This window comes from Coregonus lavaretus, assembly GCF_964263955.1.
Source record: "Coregonus lavaretus genome assembly, chromosome: 34".
NCBI classification, from domain to species: Eukaryota; Metazoa; Chordata; class Actinopteri; order Salmoniformes; family Salmonidae; genus Coregonus; species Coregonus lavaretus.
This window is the reverse complement of record NC_140021.1, coordinates 25,916,409-25,943,653: the sequence shown is the minus strand read 5'-3', so window position 1 is coordinate 25,943,653 and position 27,245 is coordinate 25,916,409. Positions and strand designations below refer to the sequence as shown.

The window sequence follows — 27,245 nt, the reverse complement described above, 5'->3', positions numbered from 1 at the left end:
GTAGGGAATAGGGAGCAATTTGGGACACAGACTTTCTAAGAGGCTATATACACTGCTCAAAAAAATAAAGGGAACACTTAAAAAACACAATGTAACTCCAAGTCAATCACACTTCTGTGAAATCAAACTGTCCACTTAGGAAGCAACAATGATTGACAATAAATGTCACATGCTGTTCTGCAAATGGAATAGACAACAGGTGGAAATTTATAGGCAATTAGCAAGACATCCCCAATAAAGGACTGGTTTTGCAGGTGGTGACCACAGACCACTTCTCAGTTCCTATGCTTCCTGGCTGATGTTTTGGTCACTTTTGAATGCTGGCGGTGCTTTCACTCTAGTGGTAGCATGAGACGGAGTCTACAACCCACACAAGTGGCTCAGGTAGTGCAGCTCATCCAGGATGGCACATCAATGAGAGCTGTGGCAAGAAGGTTTGCTGTGTCTGTCAGCGTAGTGTCCAGAGCATGGAGGCGCTATCAAGAGACAGGCCAGTACATCAGGAGACGTGGAGGAGGCCGTAGGAGGGCAAAAACCCAGCAGCAGGACTGCTACCTCCGCCTTTGTGCAAAGAGGAGCAGGAGGAGCACTGCCAGAGCCCTGCAAAATGACCTCCAGCAGGCCACAGATGGGCATGTGTCTGCTCAAACGGTCAGAAACAGACTCCATGAGGGTGGTATGAGGGCCCGACGTCCACAGGTGGGGGTTGTGCTTACAGCCCAACACCATGCAGGACGTTTGGCATTTGCCAGAGAACTCCCAAGATTGGCAAATTCGCCACTGGCGCCCTGTGCTCTTCACAGATGAAAGCAGGTTCACACTGAGCACGTGACAGACGTGACAGAGTCTGGAGACGCCGTGGAGAACGTTCTGCTGCCTGCAACATCCTCCAGCATGACCGGTTTGGCGGTGGGTCAGTCATGGTGTGGGGTGGCATTTCTTTGGGGGGCCTTACAGCCCTCCATGTGCTCGCCAGAGGTAGCCTGACTGCCATTAGGTAATGAGATGAGATCCTCAGACCCCTTGTGAGACCATATGCTGGTGCGGTTGGCCCTGGGTTCCTCCTAATGCAAGACAATGCTAGACCTCATGTGGCTGGAGTGTGTCAGCAGTTCCTGCAAGAGGAAGGCATTGATGCTATGGACTGGCCCGCCCGTTCCCCAGACCTGAATCCAATTGAGCACATCTGGGACATCATGTCTCGCTCCATCCACCAACGCCACGTTGCACCACAGACTGTCCAGGAGTTGGCGGATGCTTTAGTCCAGGTCTGGGAGGAGATCCCTCAGGAGACCATCCGCCACCTCATCAGGAGCATGCCCAGGCGTTGTAGGGAGGTCATACAAGCACGTGGAGGCCACACACACTACTGAGCCTCATTTTGACTTGTTTTAAGGACATCAGATCAAGGTTGGATCAGCCTGTAGTGTGGTTTTCCACTTTAATTTTGAGGGTGACTCCAAATCCAGACCTCCATGGGTTGATACATTTGATTTCCATTGATAATTTTTGTGTGATTTTGTTGTCAGCACATTCAACTATGTAAAGAAAAAAGTATTTAATAAGATTATTTCATTCATTCAGATCTAGGATGTGTTATTTTAGTGTTCCCTTTATTTATTTGAGCAGTGTATTATTGCTTCATAGAATCTTCTGGAAGAAAGTAAAAGGACATATATGGTACCATTATGTCCTTGTAATCTTTGCCTTTGAGTACACGTGTGTGTGTGTACGTAGTTGTGCGATGTATGTGCATGTGTTTTGGGATCAAAACAAAATAGTACAAATCTTTTATTGCTGAAGGCAAGAAGGAGGGGTAGGGATGCCCCCCAGAGAGGGAGAGGGAACGAAAAAGAGGGAGTCGAGAGAGAGCATCGGCTACAAGGGCATGCGGAACCCCTCTTTGTAGAAAATGAATAGGAACAGACAGTTATAGATTCAAAGTGTCCCTTTTATATCATGGCTGCTTTCCTGTTAATGGAAGTGCTTTTAGAAGTCCCTTTGGATTGGAGAATGTATCAGGCCTGCACACCTGGGAGACTCCCAGAGAGAGAGAGAGCTCTGTATTTCTGGCTCTGCTAGGAGCAGGCAGGAGACACTTTTGTCTTAAGTAGCCTGTGATTTGTGCCCACTGCAGAGAGAGAAAAGTCAGGGAGATGGAGAGAGCCAAAGAAGAACAAAAAGTGAGAGTAGGATAAGAGGTGGAAAGCGGGAAAGAGAGTCAGGGAAGCAATGAAAGCAGGGGAAAGGGAGGGGAAGAGAGGTAGAGAGTTTGTAATTGTTGCTCGACAGTATTTGTGAAGTGTTAAATGTGTGTGTGTGTGTGTGTTGCAGGAGTTTATCCTGAACCAGGATTGGAACGATCCTAAATCCCAGCTCCAGCAGTGCTGCCTGACCCTGCGCACGGAGGGCAAGGAGCCCGACATCCCCCTCTACAAGTAAGCTACTGCTCCCTCCATACAACCTGTTCTCTCCCGCTCTTGCTTTCTCTCTCGCTCCCTTTCTCTCTCGCTCTCTCTCTCTCATTCTCTCAACATCAGCTATTTAATTTTTCCTACTTTCACGTGCTTATCTCAAATGGAGTAATGAAAAGCCACTGGAGGAGTGTGTGAAATGAATAATCCCCCCCCCACACACACACACACACACATTTATTTATCCCCCCCCCCCCCCCCCCATTCACCACACACAGGCAACCTTGACAGGCTCCCCTAACAGAACATAGTGAATGGGTGTGATGTGTTGTGTAAAGGTCTTTGTTGTTGGGATAAATAAACACTACTTTCAAAGAAACCTCTTATTTGACAAAAGGTCAAGGGGCAAGTGTCGTTTGACGGACAGCTTTCCAAATTCCAAGGCGAAATGAACTAGGCTAAGTGTCTCCCTGATAACTGACAACCGTGTGTATGTGGGTTACAGGACCAGCCTGTTTTGAATTCACCACAGTGTATTAAGAACTTGAGAGATTTGATTCGGATTAAGGTCTGAATATTTAATGAGAAGCAACACAGGGGTTCTGATAGCAGGGTTTCGGATGTGTCTGAAATGGCACCCTATTCCCAATATAGTGCACTACTTTTGACCAGGTCAAAGATAAAGCATTATATAGGGGAATAGGGTGCCATTTGGGACGCACTTTGGTGGTCGGCTCTTTCTCTAATAGGGTATTATCATAATTGTCATATTTTCACAGTATTATTCCAACCTCATAGTGTGGATATATATATATACACACACACACTACCGTTCAAAAGTTTGGGGTCACTTAGAAATGTCCTTGTTTTTGAAAGAAAAGCAATGTTTTTGTCCATTTAAAATAACATCAAATTGATCAGAAATACAGTGTAGACATTGTTAATGTTGTAAATGGCTATTGTAGCTGGAACGGCAGATTTTTTTGGGGGGTGGAATATCTACTACATAGGCCCATTATCAGCAACCATCAGTCCTGTATTCCAATGGCACGTTGTGTTTGCTAATCCAAGTTTATCATTTTAAAAGGCTAATTGATCATTAAAAAACCCTTTTTGCAATTATGTTAGCACAGCTGAAAACTGTTGTGCTGATTAAAGAAGCAATAAACTGGCCTTCTTGAGACTAGTTGAGTATCTGGAGCATCAGCAATTGTGGGTTCGATTGCAGGCTCAAAATGGCCAGAAACAAATAACTTTCTTCTGAAACTCGTCGGTCTATTCTTGTTCTGAGAAATGAAGGCTATTCCATGCGAGGAAATTGCCAAGAAACTGAATATCTCGTACAACGCTGTTTACTACTCCCTTCACAGAACAGCACAAATTTGCTCTAACCAGAATATAAAGAGGAGTGGGAGGCCCCAGTGCACAACTGAGCAAGAGGACAAATACATTAGTGTCTAGTTTGAGAAACAGACGCCTCACAGGTCCCCAACTGGTAGCTTCATTAAATAGTACCCCCAAAACACCAGCCTCAACGTCAACAGTGAAGAGGCGACTCTAGGTGGAGTTGCAAAGAAAAAGCCATATCTCAGACTGGCCAATAGAAATAAAAGATTAAGATGGGTAGAATAACACAGACACTGGACAGAGGAAGATTGGAAAAAAGTGTTATGGACAGACAAATCGAAGTTTGAGGTGTTCGGATCACAAAGAAGAACATTTGTGAGACGCAGACCAAATGAAAAGATGCTGGAGGAGTGCTTGATGCCATCTGTCAAGCATGGTGTAGGCAATGTGATGGTCTGGGGGTGCTTTGGTGGTGGTAAAGTGAGAGATTTGTATAGGGTAAAAAGGATCTTGAAGAAGGTAGGCTATCGCTCCATTTTGCTACGCCATGCCATACCCTGTGGACGGCACTTGATTGGAGCCAATTTCCACCTACAACAGGACAATGACCCAAAGCACAGCTCCAAACTATGCAAGAACTGTTTAGCGAAGAAGCATTCAGCTGATAATCTGTCTATAATGGAGTGGCCAGCACAGTCACCGGATCTCAACCGTTGTGGGAGCAGCTTGACCGTGTGGTACGTCAGAAGTGCCCATCAAGCCAATCCAACTTGTGGGAGGTGCTTCAGGAAGCATGGGGTCAAATCTCTTCAGATTACCTCAACAAATTGACAACTAGAATGCCAAAGGTCTGCAAGGCTGTAATTGCTGCAAATGGAGGATTATTTGACGAAAGCAAAGTTTGAAGGACACAATTATTATTTCAATTAAAAATCATTATTTCTAACCTTATCAATAAAAAAATAGTTCAACTGACATTGTTACTAGGTAACATGTTCGCCACAAACAGAACCCTTGTTGAACTCACCTAGACATTGATGACCCCTCACCCTGAACCACCACTCTATATGAGTCTTGGTGTAGGAGGGTTTAAAGTGCATTACACACAGGGTTACTCAAGCGCTTTTAGCATGAAGTTAATTGGCGAGTCACACAGTGTTATAGGCCCCCTTCAGAGAGCGACTACTCTCCCCCTCACTAGCTGTACGAAGAACTAGACTGAGTCTGTGGCCATTATTACAGAATCTAAGAGCCTGAGAGAAAGTCACAAACTGCCTGTACTGTACTTTTTCTATCTGTCGGCACTTTCATTCATTCATTGTATTTATTTATGCAGGACAATCCACTCGGTAACAATTGCCTGTTTTCCAGGGTAGCCTGTGATCCATAAAATCAATACAAACATACATATTATGTCTGTCTGTACTCTACTGTATGTGTGATCTGCTTGGAAGTGATAGTTCACTAATGCTACCGAATATCCCCATACTCTAACATTTTCTCTGGTTTCTGCTGCTTTCAGAGATTCTAATTCCAAGTGACAGTTTTCCCTGTCGAGGTTTGTTTCAGAATTCAGCAGGGCTGAGGAACCGTTAGTATTTGTTCAGAACATGCCACAGGCCTCTTCATTTGTAAGTGAGAAATATGATTGAATTATTGATGAAATGCCGTAAGTGACCACATTGCATAAAACATTTATAGCACCCCTGAAATAAATAAATTGTCTGTTAATAATTTAGGGTGTCGGTGTGTGGTTTATGCTAATGTTAACATTTTAGACATCTACAAGTGTTGTTTGTTTACTTGTCCTCTGTTCTCCCTGCTGGAATCTAACTGAAAATGGTGATGTCAAATGTATTTTTAAATGTTTCATATGATATGATTGTGATATCTTTTTCCATGTCTTTCTCCCTGAGTTTGCTGGTTGCTCATGTATTTCTACATAACACCAAAGCCTGATGGTCTGTCAGAGAGCATTGTCATTATTTTACTTCTTTGTTTTTGTCTTCTGTGTAGCAGAAGAACACACATCTTTTATACCATCCAGTGATGATGAGGGGCCTTTTATTGCCTTTATTGTATCTGTCCCTCAGATGGCTTCTGTACACTGTCAAGCCACGCCCAGACGAATGAAAGTGTTCTCATGTATTTTCCTCTCTTTTTCATCTCTCTCTCAACCCAGGCCAGACTTTAGCACGCAGGCAGGCAGTTTTTTTGTTCAGAAGAACAATACCAACGTCAAGTGTCCTTGAGCTTTCTCACGTCTGTCATTATTTCTCTCCTCCTGTTTTCCTCTCTTTCTCTGTCGCTCATCCCATCTCCTTTTCATCCGTTTGTTGCAGGACCCTGCAGACAGTGGGGCCGTCTCACGCACGGACCTACACTGTGGCTGTGTACTTCAAAGGAGAGAGGATAGGTTGTGGCAAGGGCCCAAGGTACGTACAGTAGACCCACCGCAGCCACCCGTTAGGCCGAGTTAGCATGTCTCAAATGGCACCTTAGTCCCTATATAGTGCACTACTTTAGTAGTGTACTACACAGGGAATAGGGTGGCATTTAGGATGCAGTCTTTAGTGTGCTCCGCTCTGCTCAATGCACGGCTAATGGGCTCTAGAAATAATGGCCATGTTTTATTGATGGTGTTTATTATAGCAATTAAGCTCTGTGGCGGTTCTATTGGGAGGGACTTTATGCGGAATGAAAATGAATCGATTCATTATTGAATTGACATAAATGGTATTATAGAAACATCATATTTAGGAGGGGAAATGCCCTGTGACAAAGGGCGAGAGACCACACACAGTGAGTCTCTCTCCGGAGCTAGGTCTGGTCCAGGACATTAGTGCGGTTTGCTAACGCTGAGCCTTCCTTCACTAATGCCCTGGACTAGAGCTAGGGCTAGCTGGGATGGCTGGGGAAATGCTCTGTGACAAAGAGAGAGAGTCAGGTTGTGGCACAATAGGCACCCTATTTCCTTCATAGTGCACCCAGAGGGCTTTGGTCAAAAGTAGTGCACTATAAAGTGAATAGGGTGCCATTTGAGACGGACTTTCTCCAGGGCTAGCTAGGGTTTGGTTTGGTTCTACCTGTGATGTTTCTCTTCAGAGGGTTGGGGAGGCTTTTACAAAGAACCGTAGGGTAAAGAAAATGTGAATCGCTGCGTGAAGGAAGGCCCTTTCAGAGAGGAGATAAAACCATTCTGCTCAGCTTAGGAATAATACAAAATCCATCAAACATCTCTCACCCCTCTGCGTTGAAAATCCCTTTCCATGGCCCTCTTGAAAGAGCGCTCTCTGCCTCTAAGCTGGCGATAACTTTGTCCCCTCCATAGTATCTCTACCCAGCTTACTGTTTTATATTTACTAAACGTAAGCCCCACTACCCCCCCCCGCCACTTGCCTATGATCACATAATATAATATTTACAGAGAGCAGTACGGTAAACAGTACACATGCTGAGAGAGCGCCTGGCCCAAAGGCTTAGATACCTCTGTGAGATGTATGCATGGTGCTAGCTACTTGCGATTGTTGGGAGGAACAAAAAACATTTTTATATAATCCTGTGTCTTTGGCCTGCTCTCAGACTACAGCATTTGAAAAGGATGTTTTGAATATGCTAAAGACCTTTTATTTATTGTCTGTCTTTCCCTCTTTTTGAAATGTGTTGATTTTTTATTTTTTCCTTTTCAATCCAGTATCCAACAGGCAGAGATGGGAGCTGCTATGGACGCACTCGAGAAATGTGAGTAGTTTGAAGAAGTTGGAACCACCACTAAGTGGTATATGTTTTAAGCCCTTCATATGCAGTAGTACCCTGCTTTGGTGCTTTTGTTCAATATTCGCTTTGTCTGTAACATTGTTTTATCAAAATGACTGCCAAAGTGCGGTGGCCTGTCCAGTCATTTGAAGAGGTTGGAACCACCTCCACATGTTTAAGCCCTTCACAAATTGCCTATACCCTGTTTTGGTGTCTTTTCAAATATGAAATGGCTGCCAAAGAGCTTTGAAGAGTGGTGGCCACTGCTCTGTCCAGTCGGTTGGCTGGTGGATACGGAGCATTAGCCTGTTTGAAGAGATAGTCCAGAACACAGCTAGCATGTGGCCTGCCTGCATCATGGGCCAAGGATGCTAAGTTAACACCAGCTAAGGGCCCTTTACAATGCTAATAGCCTTGGAGGACCTTGTTGAAGTCTGTTTGTTTAATGTATTTAAAACAAAAGGAAAAAGGGACAAAATGAGAATAGGCCTTGGTCTGTGTGTGAGACTGTTGTGTCTAGTATGATCCCGGTCCTTGAGCTGTGTAGTGAAAGACATGTTGACTCACCCCTTAGGGCATAGGGTGACATTTGGTAAGCAGACTATTTAGAGCACTATTTTTAACCTGAGGGTAGTGCACTATATAGTAGGGATGTAACAATTCACCGATATGCATCGGTCGCCGGTTTAAATGTTTAAGATATGAGTGCATCGGTCTGCGGGATACCACACCGATCCAAATGTAGCATGCATCTGTCAGAAAATCCATTCAAATGTTCCGAATCGCCGGTTCGCTGAAATGTTTTGCTGAAATTACTTTCTACCTTCCGAAAATACATAATCTTTTGTGACTACTATGCAGTTTGACCACTCTCCTTCAGTGTCGAACTAAGCATGTAATTATGTTGACAGTCATTGATCTACAAGTCATTTTGCATGCCGATCAACCCCAGGTAATATCAGTAGCCTAGTCAAATTGTGCGCTGTGCGTATCTTCACTCACTGACCAACGAGAGGTAGGCCTATTCCTAATCTGGCACATCTGCATGTGGTTTTCAGCTTTCAAATGATTGTAAAATGACTTGTAAAATATTAGGCTTTATTAGTTGAGTGACAGCCAATGTAATTTGCAAGGTTATTTTTACCAAATGTGCTGTTTACAATTGTGTTTTACTGGATCAGGGCTTACATTAGATTTTATTTAGATTGTTCAGGTTCACCATCACTGATAGTTTTGGTAGTTTTGCTTGAAACAATCAGAATATATGGTCATTTTTAGATATACAGGAAAATATCATTTCAATCACTTTTGCTACCCACACTGCATGGTTGAAGCAGGAGAAGACGAGAACAGAGAAGCTCACTCCAAGTCCATCAAAACTTCCAAATGGTCTAAACCAGTGGTCACCAACCAGTCAATTGCAATCGACTGGTCGATCTTCAAGGCATTACTAGTCGATCACCAAACATTTTTGTAGGAAAGCTTGCACTCCTTTTATTTTTTTATTTGTGTTGCGCTGTTGGCGGTAGATGCACTTGATTCAGAAGTACTGCACACCGGGTAAGCAACGTGTTTCCATTTTGAACCATATAATTTGTCTGAAAAGATAAACTCCGGACTGGGAGATCTGTGGCTAAATCGATTGTGCCCACTGCGCTGGCCAAACAGATGGCTCAAATCACTGTGCCTACAGAGCTTCCATGACCCCGGCCACAGCAAAGTTTGATACTAGCCTAGGTAAGATTGAATACATTTTAAAACCAGGACCACAGAGAGACTGTCAAAGAATATAGCAAAGAGCTGCTGTTTTTATGAGTGAGTTCATGTTTAAGTTTTTATTCAGCACTGTCTACACTGTTTTTATTAAACACTATTACAAAACAAAATGTGCTTCTACCTAATTCCACTCGCTCTGCAGCTGCAATGAATGAGTAGCCAAGTTTATTGATGGCTCAGCATTTTTATTGTTATTAGCGTTGTCTATTTTAATATCAAAGAATATTTAACTTGCTCTGGTCATTGGAACAACATGATTTTGTGCATGAAGCAGATGTGGTGCGACTTGAGTTTCACCATCAGGTGGAAGACGGTGTACTCTCTCTGGTCAGTCTCACCAGAGGAAAGGAAGGAGAGAGCAGGGACCGTGAGAGGCAGACCCTCTGCTGCTTTCTCACTCCCTCCTCTGAGACGTGTTTTCATAACAACTGGGAACTCGGAAATCTCTGACTTCAGACTTTAATTAGTGGGTTATGGTGATTTCAGATCAAAAGTGTGTGTGTGGGGGGGCTCATTAGCGCCGTCTCATTCACTGCCAGGTAAAACACAATTATAGGCTCTCAGAACCTGATTTGAAAGTAATCCCATCGTCATCATCCCCTATACACCAATCACCTCCTCCGAAACTCTGCATATGTATGTGCATGTGTAATGCATTACTGTGAATACATTGAGAGGTACAGTTGAAGTCGGAAGTTTACATACACTTAGGTTGGAGTCATTAAAACTTGTTTTTCAACCACTCCACAACTTTCTTGTTAACAAACTATAGTTTTGGCAAGTCGGTTAGGACATCTACTTTGTGCATGACACACAACATTTTTCCAACAATTGTTTACAGACAGATTATTTCACTTATAATTCACTGTATCACAATTCAAAATGGATCAGAAGTTGACATACACTAAGTTGACTGTGCCTTTAAACAGCTTGGAAAATGACAGAAAATGATGTCATGGCTTTAGAAGCTTCTGATAGGCTAATTTACATACTTTGAGTCAATTGGAGGTGTACCTGTGGATGTATTTCAAGGCTTACCTTCAAACTCAGTGCCTCTTTGCTTGACATCATGGGAAAATGAAAAGAAATCAGCCAAGACCTCAGAAAAAAATGTGTAGACCTCCACAAGTCTGTTTCATCCTTGGGAGCAATTTCCAAACGCCTGAAAGTACCACGTTTATCTGTACAAACAATAGTACGCAAGTATAAAGACCATGGGACCATGCAGCCGTCATACCGCTCAGGAAGGAGACGCGTTCATCCTAGAGATGAACGTACTTTGGTGCGAAAAGTGCAAATCAATCCCAGAACAGCAAAGGACCTTGTGAAGATGCTGGAGGAAACAGGTACAAAAGTATCTATATCCACAGTAAAACGAGTCCTATATCGACATAACCTGAAAGGCCTCTCAGCAAGGAAGAAGCCACTGCTCCAAAACCGCCATAAGAAAGCCAGACTACGGTTTGCAACTGCACATGGGGACAAAGATGGTACTTTTTGGAGAAATGTCCTCTGGTCTGATGAAACAAAAACAGAACTGTTTGGCCATAATGACCATCGTTATGTTTGGAGGAAAAAGGGGGTCGATTGCAAGCCGAAGAACACCATCCCAACCGTGAAGCACGGGGTGGCAGCATCATGCTGTGGGGGTGCTTTGCTGCAGGAGGGACTGGTGCACTTCACAAAATAGATGGCATCATGAGGAAGGAAGATTATGTGGAGATATTGAAGCAACATCTCAAGACATCAGTCAGGAAGTTAAAGCTTGGTCGCAAATGGGTCTTCCAAATGGACAATGACCCCAAGCATACTTCCAAATTGTGGCAAAATGACTTAAGGACAACAAAGTCAAGGTATTGGAGTGGCCATCACATTTCTACATTTTAGTCATTTAGCAGACACTCTTATCCAGAGCGACTTGCATTATTTTTTATACTGTCCCCCCATGGCAATCGAACCAACAACCCTGGCGACCCTACCAACTGAGCTACGCCACTCGGGAGTCACAAAGCCCTGACCTCAATCCTATAGAAAATGTATGGGCAGAACTACAGAACCTACAATCCTGACTGTTACACCAGCTCTGTCAGGAGGAATGGGCCAAAATTCACCCAACTTATTGTGGGAAGCTTGTGGAAGGCTACCCGAAACGTTTGACCAAAGTTAAACAATTTAAAGGCAATGCTACCAAATACTAATTAAGTGTGGCTCAGTGGTCTAAGGCACTGCATTGAAGTGCTAGCTGTGCCACTAGAGATCCTGGTTCGAATCCAGGCTCTGTCATAGCCGGCCGCGACCGGGAGACCCATGGGGCGGCGCACAATTGGCCCAGCGTCGTCCAGGGTAGGGGAGGGAATGGCCGGCAGGGATGTAGTTCATTTGGTAAAGCATGACGTTTGCAACGCCAGGGTTGTGGGTTCGTTTCCCACGGGGGGCCAGTATAAAAAATTATGTATGCACTCACCAACTGTAAGTCGCTCTGGATAAGAGCGTCTACTAAATGACTAAAATGTAAACTTCTGACCCACTGGGAATGTGATGAAAGAAATAAAAGCTGAAAGAAATAATTCTCTCTACTATTATTCTGACATTTCACATTCTTAAAATAAAGTGATGATCCTAACTGACCTAAAACCCGGAATTTTTACTAGGATTAAATGTCAGGAATTGTGAAAAACTGAGTTGAAATGTATTTGGCTAAGGTGTATGTAAACTTCCTACTTCAACTGTAGGTGTGTGTGTGGTGAGTTAGTAAGTGCGGACCAGCAACACATTAATCAACAGTACAATTTGTTCCTCTTCGCCTGAACTAATTAGCGGGTAGCTGGGAGAAGCCAGCCTTGCTGTAGTACGGAGAAAGCAGGCCTGTAGGAAGTTGGGAAGGTCACCAAGGTCAAAGATTTTATTTCGTTTCGGCCTGCAAATGAGGCCCCTAGCGTCCTGTGATTGATACTGTTTGGGCATTCAAACCCTCGCTTTTATGAAACATTAGTGTATTAGGGTGTTGTTTTCTTTAACACCCCCCCCCCCCCCTTTATGGAGGCGTAGAGAAGAGACGCGCTCTCTCTCTCTCTCTCTCCCTCTCTCAATCCCCCCCTCGCTCCTCCAATTCTTAATTCTCTCCATTCTCTCTCCTCTGTGTAATCCCCCTGTCATAGTGATTGATAGATGCTCATTACTAGTAAATGAACATTTCCCTCCTCATAAATTGCCGTTTCATGTGACTAGATTAGCGATACCTCCTGAAAAGGTCAGTTCATTTAAAATCATCTCTCCCTGCAAAGCCTCTTCCTCTCCCTCCATCAGACAGTACAAACTGTCCAGGCTGCATCCCAAATGGCACCCTATGCCATTCAGTGCAGAAAGTAAAGTATTCACACCCTTAATTTAAAATGGATTAAATTGAGACATTTTGTCACTGGCTTACACACAATATCCCATAATGTCAAAGTGGAGTTATGTTTTTAGAAATTCTTACACATTCATTAAAAATTAGAAGCTGAAATGTCTTGAGTCAATAAGTATTCAACTCCTTTGTTATGGCAAGCCTAAATAAGTCCAGGAGTAGAAATGTGCTTAACTAGTCACATAAATTGCATGGACTCACTCTGTGTGCAATAATAGTGTTTAAAATGATACCCCAAACATACAATTATCTGTAAGGTCCCTCAGTCAAGCAGTGAATTTCAAACACAGATTCAACCACAAAGACCAGTGAGGTTTTCCTATGCCTTGTAAAGAAGGGCACCTATTGATGGATGGGTAACAATAAAATAAAAAGCAGACATTGAATATCCCTTTGAGCATGGTGCAGTTATTAATTACATTGGATGGTGTATCAATACACCCAGTCACTACAAAGATAAGGAAGGAATCCGCTCAAGGATTTTACCTTGAGGCCAATAGTGACTTTAAAACAGTTTCAGAATTTAATGGCTGTGATGGGAGAAAACTGGGTATGGATCAACAACATTTTACTAACCACAATACTAACCTAATTGACAGAGTGTAAAGAAGGAAGCCTGTACAGAATAAAAATATTCAAACACATGCACGTTTGCAATAAGGCACTAAAGTAAAACTGCAAAAAATGTGGCAAAGAAATTAACTTTTTGTCCTGAATACAAAACGTTATGTTTGGAGCAAATCCAACACATCACTGAGTACCACTCATCATATTGTCAAGCATGGTGGTGGCTACATCATGTTATGGGTATGCTTGTCATCGGCAAGGACTAGGGTTTTCTTTATGATAAAAATAAACGGAATAGAGCTAAGCACAGGCAAAATTCTAGAGCAAAACCTGGTTGTCTGCTTTCCAACAGACACTGGGAGACAAATTCACCTTTCAGCAGGACAATATCCTAAAACACAAGGCCAAATATACACTGGAGTTGCTTACAAAGACAACGTTGAATGTTCCTGAGTGGCCTAGTTACAGTTTCGACTTAAATTGGCTTGATAATCTATGGGAAGACTTGAAAAAGGCTGTCTAGCAATGATCAAAAACCGACTTGACAGAGCTTGAAGATTTTTAAAAAGAATAATGTGCAAATTTGTACAATGCAGTTGTGCAAAGCTCTTAGAGACTTACCCAAAAAGACTGACTGCCAAAGGTGATTGTAACATGTATTGACTCAAGGGGTTAAATACGTACAGTGGGGGAAAAAAGTATTTAGTCAGCCACCAATTGTGCAAGTTCTCCCACTTAAAATGATGAGAGAGGCCTGTAATTTTCATCATAGGTACACGTCAACTATGACAGACAAAATGAGAAAAAAATATCCAGCAAATCACATTGTAGGATTTTTTTATGAATTTATTTGCAAATTATGGTGGAAAATAAGTATTTGATCACCTACAAACAAGCAAGATTTCTGGCTCTCACAGACCTGAAACTTCTTCTTTAAGAGGTTCCTCTGTCCTCCACTCGTTACCTGTATTAATGGCACCTGTTTGAACTTGTTATCAGTATAAAAGACACCTGTCCACAACCTCAAACAGTCACACTCCAAACTCCACTATGGCCAAGACCAAAGAGCTGTCAAAGGACACCAGAAACAAAATTGTAGACCTGCACCAGGCTGGGAAGACTGAATCCGCAATAGGTAAGCAGCTTGATTTGAATAAATCAACTGTGGGAGCAATTATTAGGAAATGGAAGACATACAAGACCACTGATAATCTCCCTCGATATGGAGCTCCACGCAAGATCTCACCCCGTGGGGTCAAAATGATCACAAGAACGGTGAGCAAAAATCCCAGAACCACACGGGGGGACCTAGTGAATGACCTGCAGAGAGCTGGGACCAAAGTAACAAAGCCTTCCATCAGAAACACACTACGCCGCCAAGGACTCAAATCCTGCTGTGCCAGACGTGTCCCCCTGCTTAAGCCAGTACATGTCCAGGCCCGTCTGAAGTTTGCTAGAGTGCATTTGTATGATCTAGAAGAGGATTGGGAGAATGTCATATGGTCAGATGAAACCAAAATATAATTTTTTGGTAAAAACTCAACTCGTCGTGTTTGGAGGACAAAGAATGCTGAGTTGCATCCAAAGAACACCATACCTACTGTGAAGCATGGGGGTGGAAACATCATGCTTTGGGGCTGTTTTTCTGCAAATGGACCAGGACGACTGATCCGTGTAAAGGAAAGAATGAATGGGGCCATGTATCGTGAGATTTTGAGTGAAAACCTCCTTCCATCAGCAAGGGCATTGAAGATGAAACGTGGCTGGGTCTTTCAGCATGACAATGATCCCAAACATTTCAAGGTCCTGGAGTGGCCTAGCCAGTCTCCAGATCTCAACCCCATAGAAAATCTTTGGAGGGAGTTGAAAGTCTATGTTGCCCAGCGACAGCCCCAAAACATCACTGCTCTAGAGGAGATCTGAATGGATTAATGGGCCAAAATACCAGCAACAGTGTGTAAAAACCTTGTGAAGACTTACAGAAAACGTTTGACTTGTGTCATTGCCAACAAAGGGTATATAACAAATCTTGCTTGTTTGTAGGTGATCAAATACTTATTTTCCACCATAATTTGCAAATAAATTCATTAAAAATCCTACAATGTGATTTGCTGGATATTTGTTTCTCATTTTGTCTGTCATAGTTGACGTGTACCTATGATGAAAATTACAGGCCTCTCATCTTTTTAAGTGGGAGAACTTGCACAATTGGTGGCTGACTAAATACTTTTTTTCCCCACTGTATCTAATCAAGATATTTTATTTTTCATAAATGTTTTACAAATGTTACAATATATATTATATTATTTAACCAGGTCAGCCAGTTGAGAACAAGGTCTCATTTACAACTGCGACCTGGCCAAGATAAAGCAAAGCAGTGCGATAAAAACAACAACAGAGTTACATATGGGGTAAAACGAAACATAAAGTCAAAAATACAACAGAAAATATATATACAGGGTGTGCAAATGTAGCAAGTTATGGAGGTAAGGCAGTACATAGGCCATAGTGCAAAATAATTACAATTAGTATTAACACTGGAATGATAGATGTGCAAGAGATGATGTGCAAATAGAGATACTGGGGTGCAAATTAGCAAAATAAATAATAATATGGGGATGAGGTAGTTCAGTGGGCTAATTTCAGAAGGGCTGTGTACAGGTGCAGTGATCGGTAAGGTGCTCTGACAACTGATGCTTAAAGTTAGTGAGGGAGATAAGAGTCTCCAGCTTCAGAGATTTTTGCAGTTCGTTCCAGTCATTGGCAGCAGAGAACTGGAAGGAATGGCGGCCAAAGGAGGTGTTGGCTTTTGGGATGACCAGTGAGATATACCTGCTGGAGCTCATACTATGGGTGGGTGTTGCTATGGTGACCAATGAGCTAAGATAAGGCGGGGATTTGCCTAGCAGTGATTTATAGATGACCTGGAGCCAGTGGGTTTGGCGACGAATATGTAGTGAGGACCAGCCAACAAGACCGTACAGGTCACAGTGGTGGGTAGTATATGGGGCTTTGGTGACAAAACGGATGGCACTGTGATAGACTACATCCAATTTGCTGAGTTGAGCGTTGGAGGCTATTTTGTAAATGACATCGCCGAAGTCTAGGATCAGTAGGATAAGTCAGTTTTATGAGGGCATGTTTGGCAGCATGAGTGAAGGAGGCTTTGTAGTTGTCCACATACTCTAGGTCAGACCCGTCGAGAGTAGTGATTCTAGTCGGGTGGGCGGGTGCCAGCAGCGTTCGATTGAAGAGCATGCATTTAGTTTTACTTGTGTTTAAGAGCAGTTAGAGGCTACAGATGGATTGTTGTATGGCATTGAAGCTCGTTTGGAGGTTTGTTAACACAGTGTCCAATGAAGGGCCAGATGTATACAAAATGGTGTCGTCTGCGTAGAGGTGGATCTGAGAATCACCAGCAGCAAGAGTGACATCATTGATATACACCGAGAAAAGAGTCGGCCCAAGAATTGAACCCTGTGGCACCCCCATAGAGACTGCCATAGGTCCAGACAACAGGCCCTCCGATTTGACACATTGAACTCTATCTGAGAAGTAGTTGGTGAGGCAGTCATTTGAGAAACCAAGGCTATTTAGTCTGCCAATAAGAATGCGGTGGTTGACAGAGTCGAAAGCCTTGCCCAGGTCGATGAAGACGGCTGCACAGTACTGTCTATTATCGATCACGGTTATAATATCGTTTAGGACCTTGAGCGTGGCTGAGGTGCACCCATGACCAGCTCGGAAACCGGATTGCATAGTGGAGAAGGTGCTGTGTGATTCGAAATGGTCGGTGATCTGTTTGTTAACTTGGCTTTCAAAAACTTTCGAAAGGCAGGGCAGGATGGATATAGGTCTGTAACAGTTTGGATCTAGAGTGTCACCACCTTTGAATAGGGGGATGACCGCTGCAGTTTTCCGATCTCTGGGGATCTCAGACGTTACGAAAGAGAGGTTGAACAGGCTAGTAATAGGGGTTGCGACAATTTCGGCGGCTAATTTGAGAAAGAAAGGGTCCAGATTGTCTAGCCCAGATGATTTGTAGTGGTCCAGATTTTGCAGCTCTTTCCGAACATCAGCTGTCTGAATTTGTGTGAAGGAGAAGCGGGGGGGGGGGGGGGGGGGGGCATGGGCAAGTTGCAGCGGAGGTTGCAGAGCTGGTGATCGAGGTAGTGGTAGCCAGGTGGAAAGCATGGCCAACCATAGCAAAATGCTTGTTGAAATTCTCGATTATTGTAGATTTATCGGTGGTGATAGTGTTTCCTAGCCTCAGTGCAGTGGGCAGCTGGGAGGAGGTGCTCTTATTCTCCATGGACTTTACAGTGTCCCAAAACTTTTTGGAGTTAGTGCTACAGGATGCAAATTTCTGTTTGAAAAAGCTAGCCTTTGCTTTCCTAACTGCTTGTGTATATTGGTTCCTGACTTCCCTGAAAAGTGCATATCGCGGGGGCTATTCGATGCTAATGCAGTACGCCACAGGATGTTTTTGTGCTGGTCAAGGGCAGTCAAGTCTGAGGAGAACCAGGGGCTATATCTGTTCTTAGTTCTGAATTTTTTGAATGGGGCATGCTTATTTAAGATTGAGAGGAAAGCACTTTTAAAGAACAACCAGGCATCCTCTACTGACGGAATGAGATCGATATCCATCCAGTATACCTGGGCCAGGTCAATTAGGAAGGCCTGCTCGCTAAAGTGTTTTAGGGAGCGTTTGACAGTGATGAGGGGTGGTCGTTTGACCGCAGACCCGTTACGGACGCAGGCAATAAGGCAGTGATCGCTGAGATCCTGGTTGAAGACAGCGGAGGTGTATTTAGAGGGTAAGTTAGTCAGGATGATACCTATAAGGGTGCCCATGTTTACGGATTTAGGGTTGTACCTGGTAGGTTCCTTGATAATTTGTGTGAGATTGAGGGCATCTAGTTTGGACTGTAGGATGGCCGGGGTGTTAAGCATATCCCAGTTTAGGTCACCAAGCAGTATAAACTCTGAGGATAGATGGGGGGGCAATCAATTCACATATGGTGTCCAGGGCACAGCTGGGGGCTGAGGGGGGTCTGTAGCAAGCGGCAACAGTGAGAGACTTATTTCTGGAAAGGTGGATGGGCACAGACCTGGATAGTATGATAGAGCTCTGCAGGCTATCTCTACAGTAGATTGCAACTCCACCCCCTTTGGCAGTTCTATCTAGACGGAAAATGTTGTAGTTGGGGATGGACATTTCTGAATTTTTGGTGGCCTTCCTAAGCCAGGATTCAGACATTGCTAGAACATCAGGGTTGGCGGAGTGTGCTAACGCAGTGAATAACTCAAAATTAGGGAGGAGGCTTCTGATGTTAACATGCAAAAATCCAATGCTTTTACGGTTACAGAAGTCAACAAATGATAGCTCCTGGGGAGTATGAGTGATACTGGGGGCTGCAGGGCCTGGGTTAACCTCTACATCACCAGAGGAACAGAGGAGGACTAGAATAAGTATACGGCTAAAGGCTTTAAGAACTGGTCTTCTAGTGCGTTGGGTACAGAGAGTAAAGGGGGCAGATTTCTGGGCGTTGTAGAATAGATTCAGGGCATTATGTACAGACAAGGATATGGAAGGATATGAGTACAGTGGAGGTAAACCTAAGCGTTGGGTAACAATGAAATAGAGAGCATTACTGGAGGCACCGATTGAGCCGGTCTCTGCGTGTATGGGGGGTGGAACAAAGGAGCTATTTGAGGCAGTTTGAGAGGGACTTGGGGTTCTATATTGAAATTGTATAATAAGAACTAACTGGAACAGCAATAGGCAAGGCATATTGACATGGGAGAGAGGCATAAAGCAATCACAGGTGTTATTAGAGAGAGCTAAGACAACAACTGGTAAAGTTTGGGCTGAGGCTAAACAGATAAACAGGACAGGGTACTGTGTAAAGGAACAGTCCAGCAGGTATCAGCTGTGCAGCTGAGTGATCATAAGGTCCAGTGAACAGCAATATGTGAGTCCGAGAGCAGTTCGAATTGGTGCTACAGCACAGGCTAGCAGGAAGCACAGCTGTTGTTTGCGTGTGCTAGTGGGCCGGGGCTAGCAGATGGATCTTCGTGGTCGTCACAACGGGAAGCATGTTGAAACCACAGACGATTACGTCGGCAGACCAGTCGTGATGGATTGGCGGCGCTCCGTGTCGACTCTAGGAGGTCCCGTCCGGTTGACAGAGAGCTAGATAGCCGGGAGATTGGCCTGACTCGAGGCTAGCTCAAGGCTGATTAGCCAACAACAACATCCATTTGGTTGCAGCTAGCTAGTTGCGATGATCCGGAGTTAAAGGTCCAGTGATTCAGTGATTCCGATAATGCGCTGTGCAAACTGGCCGATAATAGTCCAGGCTAGAGCTGGCTGGTAGGTAGTGCAGGCCACGGACAATGGTGAAAAACCGGTAACGGTGGCTAATAGCAAGTAGCTAGTTAGCTGGCTACTCCCGTCCGGTAGACAGAGAGGTAGATAGCCGGGATATGGGCATGGCTCGAGTCTAGCTCAAGGCTAACTGGTGCTTGCTTCGGGGGCAGTAGTGATTAGCCAACAGCAACATCCATTCGGTTGCGGCTAGCTAGTTGCAATCCGGTGTTAATGTCCAGTGATTCAGTTATTCCGGCAGAAAATCTGATGTTCTGGGTGAAAACCGATAACGGTGGCTAATAGCAAGTAGCTAGTTAGCTGGCTAGCTACTTTCAACTGGAGATTCTAGATAAAAGGTAAGTCAATAATATAATCCGTTCCACATTGAGTGAGGTGGGTTGCAGGAAAGTATATTTAGTAGAAGGATGAAATGTGTGATAGGGAAATATGTACGAAAAATACAAAAAACAGGCTATTTACACGGACACACACAGAGTACACAACCGCACTGCTACGCGAGCTTGGATTATTATTTTGATGTTAAAGTATTTTGTGTAGATCCTTGAGAAATTACAAGAAATCCATTTTAATCCCATTTTAATCCCTTTTTGTAACTATTTTTGGGGGAAAATGTCTAGGGATGTAAATATTTTCTGAAGGCACTGTAGTACACTACTTTTGACCAGAGCCAAAAGTAGTTCAGGAAATAGGGAATAGTAGGGTGCCATTTGGGATGCAACCCAGGGCTGCGTTGGACTGTTGTTTCCCCTTCTTAATAAAACTTGCTACTTGCTGACAGAGAGAGTGAGGCCCACGACACCTCACTACAGTACGGCTGACATATTAAAAAACTTCTCAGACTTCTCAAGACGTTTGAACATCGCCAACTTTTTTCCAGGTTATGACTGAAGTCTCCCAAATGGTTTACTCCCTACCATCAATCATTGTTCTGTGTTAGGGGCCCAATTATAGATGTACATTGATCAAACAGTGTCTCTGTATTAAAGGGGGGACATGCAGGTGGGGAGTGGACACTGTATTTGCATCCCAAATGGCAACCTATTCCCTATATCTTGTACTACCTTTGACAAAGGCCTGCATATGGCTCTGGTCAAAAGTAGTGCACTATATAGGGCATATAGTGCCATTTGGGATGAAACCAGTGTCTGTAGGTGGGAATGAACTGTCTTTGGTTCTGTCTGTTTACACCCAGGGATCGCAGGAAGGATTTTTTCACTGATAATGAGCCGAGAATATGTGTGTACTCATAACCCGTTCCTCGGCTGCAGTGAGGATCCAACCTTCATTGGAGGACAAGTTTGTTTCATTTATTTACCATTTGTAAGTACTAGTACATACAGTATGTTGGAATGAATGCATCTTAGACGAGAGCTCAATAGTGGGATCAGTCTATCCATACCAACCCATCAGCCCGACTGTGTGTATCGTCTGATTCGTCATCGGTAGTCAATCAATCAAATGTATTTAAAAAGTCCTTTTTACATCAGCAAATGTTACAAAGTGCAATATAGAAACCCAGCCTAAAACTGCAAACCGCAAGCAATGCAGATGTAGAAGCACAGTGGCTAGGAAAAACTCCCTAGAAAGGCAGGAACCTAGGAAGAAACCTAGAGAGGAACCATGCTCTAAGGGGTGGCCAGTCCTCTTCTGACTGTGTCGGGTGGAGATTAGTCTTATTGTATTGATCATGGAATGTGTTTAATGGCCCAGTGCAGTCAAAATGCAGTTTTTCCTGTGTTTTGTATCATATTGTACAGCAGCTGATGAAACTAACATTGGAAAGGTGTGAAGACGTTTGATCAGTGTTATTTCCTGATAGTGGCTGGTAGGGCTGGGCGATTTGGCCGAAATGTCGTATCACAATGTTTCTTATTTGTGATGGTATGTTTCTGAATAAAAAAAAGTATGTTTTAAAAGAAGTGCATGACAGTAGAAGTGCAACAAATGAATTTAAGTGATTTAAATTGGCATTCTCCATTCTCTTGGTTTAATGCTCAACAAAACTGGGACAAAACTGACAGTAAAGTAGTGTAATTTGTTGAACTTTTCATTTATTTAGTAATTTATCAAAATATCGTTATAAACGATATTGTACAAATCTACAGTGCCTTCAGAAAATGTTCATACCCCTTGACTTATTCCACATTTTGTTGTTACAGCCTGAATTCAAAATGGATTAAATATATTTTTTCTTACCCATCCCCATTACATGAAATATCTCATTTACATAATAATTCACACCCCTGAGTCAATACTTTGTAGAAGCACCAATGGAGTGATTGCTGCTGCGAGTCTTTCTGTGTCCATCTCCAAGAGCTTTCCACACCAGGATTGTGCAATATTTGCCCATTATTCTTTTCAAAATCATTTTCAGGTCTTACCATAGATTTTCAGGTAGATTTAAGTCAAAACTGTAGCTCGGACGCTCAGGAACATTCACTGTCTTCTTGGTAAGCGACTCCAGTGTAGATTTGGCCTTGTGTTTTAGGTTATTGTCCTGCTGAAACGTGAATTCATCGCCCAGTGTCTGGTGGAAAGCAGACTGAACCAGGTTTTCCTCTAAGATTTTGCCTGTGCTTAGCTCTATTTCATTTTATTTTTTATCCTGGAAAAACTGCCCAGTCCTTAACGATTACAAGCATACCCATAACATGATGCAGCTACCACTATGCTTGAAAATATGGAGAGTGGTACTCAGTAATATGTTGTATTGGATTTGCCCCAAACATAACACTTTGTATTCAGGACAAAAAGTTTATTGCTTTGACACATTTTCTGCAGTATTATTTTAGTCCCTTGTTGCAAACAGGATGCATACGTTTAAATATTTGTGTTCTGTACAGGCTTCCTTCTTTTCACTCTGTCAATTAGGTTAGTATTGTGGAGTAACTACAATGTTGCTGATCCATCCTCAGTTTTCTCCTATCACAACCATTAAACTCTGTAACTGTTTTAAAGTCACCATTGGCCTCATGGTGAAATCCCTGAGCGGTTTCCTTCCTCTCCGGCGACTGAGTTAGGAAGGACGCCTGTGTCTTTGTAGTGACTGGGTGTATTGATACACCATCCAAAGTGTACTTAATAACTTCACCATGCTCAAAGGGATATTCAATGTATTTTTTTGTTTTGTCTACCCATCTACCAATAGGTGCCCTTCTTTGCAAGGCATTGGAAAACCTCCCTGGTCTTTGTGGTTGAATCTGTGTTTGAAATTCACTGCTCAACTGATGGACCATACAGATAATTGTATTTGTGGGGTACATGGATGAGGTAGTCATTAAAAAATTATGTTAAACACTATTATTGCACACAGAGCAAATCCTATTATGTGACTTGTTAAGCAAATTAACTTATTTAGGCTTGCCATAACAAAGGGGTTGAATACTTATTGACCCAAGACATTTCAGCTTTTCGTTTTTAATTAATTTGTAAAAATTTGAAAAACATATTTCCACTTTGACATTATGGTGTATTGTGTGTAGGCCAGTGACAAAATATTTAAACAATTTTAAATTCAGGCTGTAACACAACAAAATGTGGAAAACGCCAAGGGGTGTGAATACTGTCTTTAGGCACTGGTATGTGGATTGATAACGGTATAGCGGTATTCAATTATATATCGGCCAGCCCTAGTTGCTGGTTGAAAATACAATATACACAGCACCTTCTTATCAGCAGGTTCTGCATGAGATCACCAGGTGGTATAATATAGGCCAGTAACAGAGTTCCATACCTCTCTGCCAATAACTGCTAGTTTTCAGATTACAAATCCCTCCCCCTCCCCTCTCAGACCACTCCCAGACAGTCCTAGCAAAATATATATTTTTATTTTTTGCTACAAATGTTTGTTTCTTTTTGACCTTTTAATGGAAAACTATTACAGTAAGGTGCTTAATTGTTACCCAGAAATTATTTTATATTGAATAGAAAACCGCAGCGTTATGTATTTTAACATTTTTATTGAAAGGGATAGACAGAAATGAGCTAGGAGACAGATAATTAAAAAGAACGTAGTATGAAGACCATTGAGGCTGGGATTCAAACCCACGCAGCCACGGGATTGCATAATGTGCCGAGGGTGAGTGGCCTAAACTGCTCGACCAAAATGCACACATTTTCTCCCCTTACACTAACAATATGTTACAGTAGCTACCAACAGTATGTCTGACTGTCCAATGACTTCCACCATTGCTGTAGGATTCTGTCTGTCAGGATTCATTTTTTATTTAAGGCCTTTGATATCGGACCACTTTAGAGTGAAATTTAACTTTTTGTTCAAACTGCAACACCGCCACCCCCTCCTCCCTCTCATTCCCTCCCTGACAAGCAGCGTAACCGCAGCAGAAGAGAAGTAAAGAGGTAAGAGAGACAGAGCTGTGCTCAGCCCTCGCACAGACAGCTCATTAAAGAGAAATGGGTCCCAATATTTGGTGTTTGTTTCGCTGTAGAGATCCGCTGGTGGCTCCAGGGATTCTAATTTTATTATTTGATGGCCCCTCGTTTTGACAATCTCCTGCCTGTATCTGTCAAGGCAGAATTAAATGTTAACCAAGGCGTGAACTGGATGGGGGGGAGCGCAAACAGATTGAGCTAAGGCTGAGCCTGCCAGGTAGGAGGGGGAGAGAGCGGAGGGAGAGAGGCAGCCCAGCGGCCCCACTCACCTCGGCCCTGAAAGGTCGGAGAACATGAAATATACATGGGGAGACGAGTTAACCATTCATCAACACATCGCTCATCCTTTTTTGGAGCAGCCGGAGATAGTTTTGTTCTCTCTTTATCTCTTTCGCTCATCTGATATCACACACTTCTCTCTCTCTCTCTCTCTCTCTCTCTCTCTCTCTCTCTCTCTCTCTCTCTCTCTCTCTCTCTCTCTCTCTCTCTCTCTCTCTCTCTCTCTCTCTCTCGCTCTCTCTCTCTCGCTCTTTTTCTCTCTCTCTCTCATGGTCTTTCAATCTCTCTTCTTTGTCACCACCACCTCATTTCATACTCTGTGCCCCCTGCAGCTGCATGTTTCCTAAACAATGCTGTTTCTTCTCCTGAATACGGCAGGAAATAGTCTCTGGTTGTGTCCCAGATGGCTTCCTATTCCATATATAGTGCATTACTAAGTAGGCTTTGGCTGGTAGCAAGCAGGGAGGGGACTAAATTCTCTCTCCTCAGCTGTCACTAAACCCTTAATCTCTGGGTAAAGGCTTGTGTGAATGCACAACAAGTACAATACAGGATGGATGGATGGAGGGTCTCAATGTACTGCTTCTGTGTGTGTGTTTATTTATTTGCTCCCCTCGGCAAGACACAAAGGTACTTACAGTGAGGGAAAAAAGTATTTGATCCCCTGCTTATTTTCTAAGTTTGCCCACTGACCAAGAAATTATCAGTCTATAATTTTAATGGTAGGTTTATTTGAACAGTGAAAAATCCAGAAAAACACATGTCAAAAATGTTATAAATTGATTTACATTTTAATGAGGGAAATAAGTATTTGACCCCCTCTCAGTCAGAAAGATTTCTGGCTCCCAGGTGTCTTTTATACAGGTAACAAGCTGAGATTAGGAGCACTGAGTGCTCCTAATCTCAGTTTGTTACCTGTATAAAAGACACCTGTCCACAGAAGCAATCAATCAATCAGATTCCAAACTCTCCACCATGGCCAAGACCAAAGAGCTCTCCAAGGATGTCAGGAACAAGGTTGTAGACCTACACAAGGCTGGAATGGGCTACAAGACCATCGCCAACAGCTTGGTGAGAAGGTGACAACAGTTTGTGCGATTATTCGCAAATGGAAGAAACACAAAATAACTGTTAATCTCCCTCGGCCTGGGGCTCCATGCAAGATCTCACCTCGTGGAGTTTTAATGATCATGAGAACGGTGAGGAATCAACCCAGAACTACACGGGAGGATCTTGTCAATGATCTCAAGGCAGCTGGGACCATAGTCACCAAGAAAACAATTGGTAACACACTACGCCGTGAAGGACTGAAATCCTGCAGCGCCCGCAAGGTCCCCCTGCTCAAGAAAGCACATATACAGGCCCGTCTGAAGTTTGCCAATGAACATCTGAATGATTCAGAGGAGAACTGGGTCAAAGTGTTGTGGTCAGATGAGACCAAAATGTAGCTCTTTGGCATCAACTCAACTCGCTGTGTTTGGAGGAGGAGGAATGCTGCCGATGACCCCAAGAACACCATCCCCACCGTCAAACATGGAGGTGGAAACATTATGCTTTGGGGGTGTTTTTCTGCTAAGGGGACAGGACAACTTCACCGCATCAAAGGGATGATGGACGGGGCCATGTACCGTCAAATCTTGGGTGAGAACCTCCTTCTCTCAGCCAGGGCATTGAAAATGGGTCGTGGATGGGTATTCCAGCATGACAATGACCCAAATCATAAGGCCAAGGCAACAAAGGAGTGGCTCAAGAAGAAGCACATTAAGGTCCTGGAGTGGCCTAGCCAGTCTCCAGACCTTAATCCCATATGAAATCTGTGGAGGGAGCTGAAAGTTCGAGTTGCCAAACGTCAGCCTCAAAACCTTAATGACTTAGAGAAGATCTGCAAAGAGGAGTGGGACAAAATCCCTCCTTAGATGTGTGCAAACCTGGTGGCCAACTACAAGAAACGTCTGACCTCTGTGATTGCCAACAAGGCTTTTGCCACCAAGTACTAAGTCATGTTTTGCAGAGGGGTCAAATACATATTTCCCTCATTAAAATACAAATCCATTTATAACATTTTTGACATGCGTTTTTCTGGATTTTTTTGTTGTTATTCTGTCTCACTGTTCAAATAAACCATTACAATTTAAAATTAAAATGATAGACTGATCATTTCTTTGTCAGTGGGCAAACGTACAAAATCAGCAGGGGATCAAATACTTTTTTCCCTCACTGTACAAATTACCTCGACTAACCTGTGCCCCCGCACATTGACTCTGTACCGGTACCCCCTGTATATATCCTTGCTACTGTTATTTTACTGCTGCTCTTTCATTTACTTGTATTTTTATTTTTTATTTTTTACTTAACCAACAATGCAGTTGTAAGAAAAATAAGTGTTAAGTGCTTGTAAGTAAGCATTTCACTGTAATGTCTACACCTGTTGTATTCGGCGCTTGTGACAAATAAAATTTGATATGATATGAAAATGGGGTCGCGGGAGAATTTCCCCCCCAAAATTAAATATTATACATAGATACAAAAATTATATATTATAATATTGTCTTTGTATCTCAAAATCATTGTAATGTGGTTAACCTTAATCTAAATGAAAAATATATATAATCTAATAGAGTGCCCTTAGATCATGGGGAAAGGCGGTACTTGACCGTTACACAGTGAATGGCTATACATGCTATGCTATGAAACCACACACTATTTGATATTACCGGACGCAATTTATATGGTGAAAACAATGTGTGGGGAGGCAGAGGCACAGAAACTCACATCAGATAACAATGTTAAATAAATAATGTATGCTATTGCCAGCAATCAAGAGGAAACTGACTGAATTACTCAAACTCCCCAAATTATGCTCTCCAAATGGACGTTAGCTGTGAGGGCCAAGATGCCCATGCATTTACTTTTG

General features: G+C 43.1%; 1 protein-coding gene across 1 annotated transcript in view; it reads left to right on the top strand.

The window, feature by feature from the left end:
* drosha (drosha ribonuclease III) overlaps positions 1-27,245 on the top strand; it is a 142,491-nt gene that overhangs the window by 105,563 nt on the left and 9,683 nt on the right. The window contains exons 29-31 of the mRNA XM_084152254.1: positions 2,335-2,438; positions 6,104-6,196; positions 7,456-7,502. Coding sequence (XP_084008380.1) covers positions 2,335-2,438; positions 6,104-6,196; positions 7,456-7,502 — 244 coding nt within the window. The remainder of the gene's footprint in view (positions 1-2,334; positions 2,439-6,103; positions 6,197-7,455; positions 7,503-27,245) is intronic.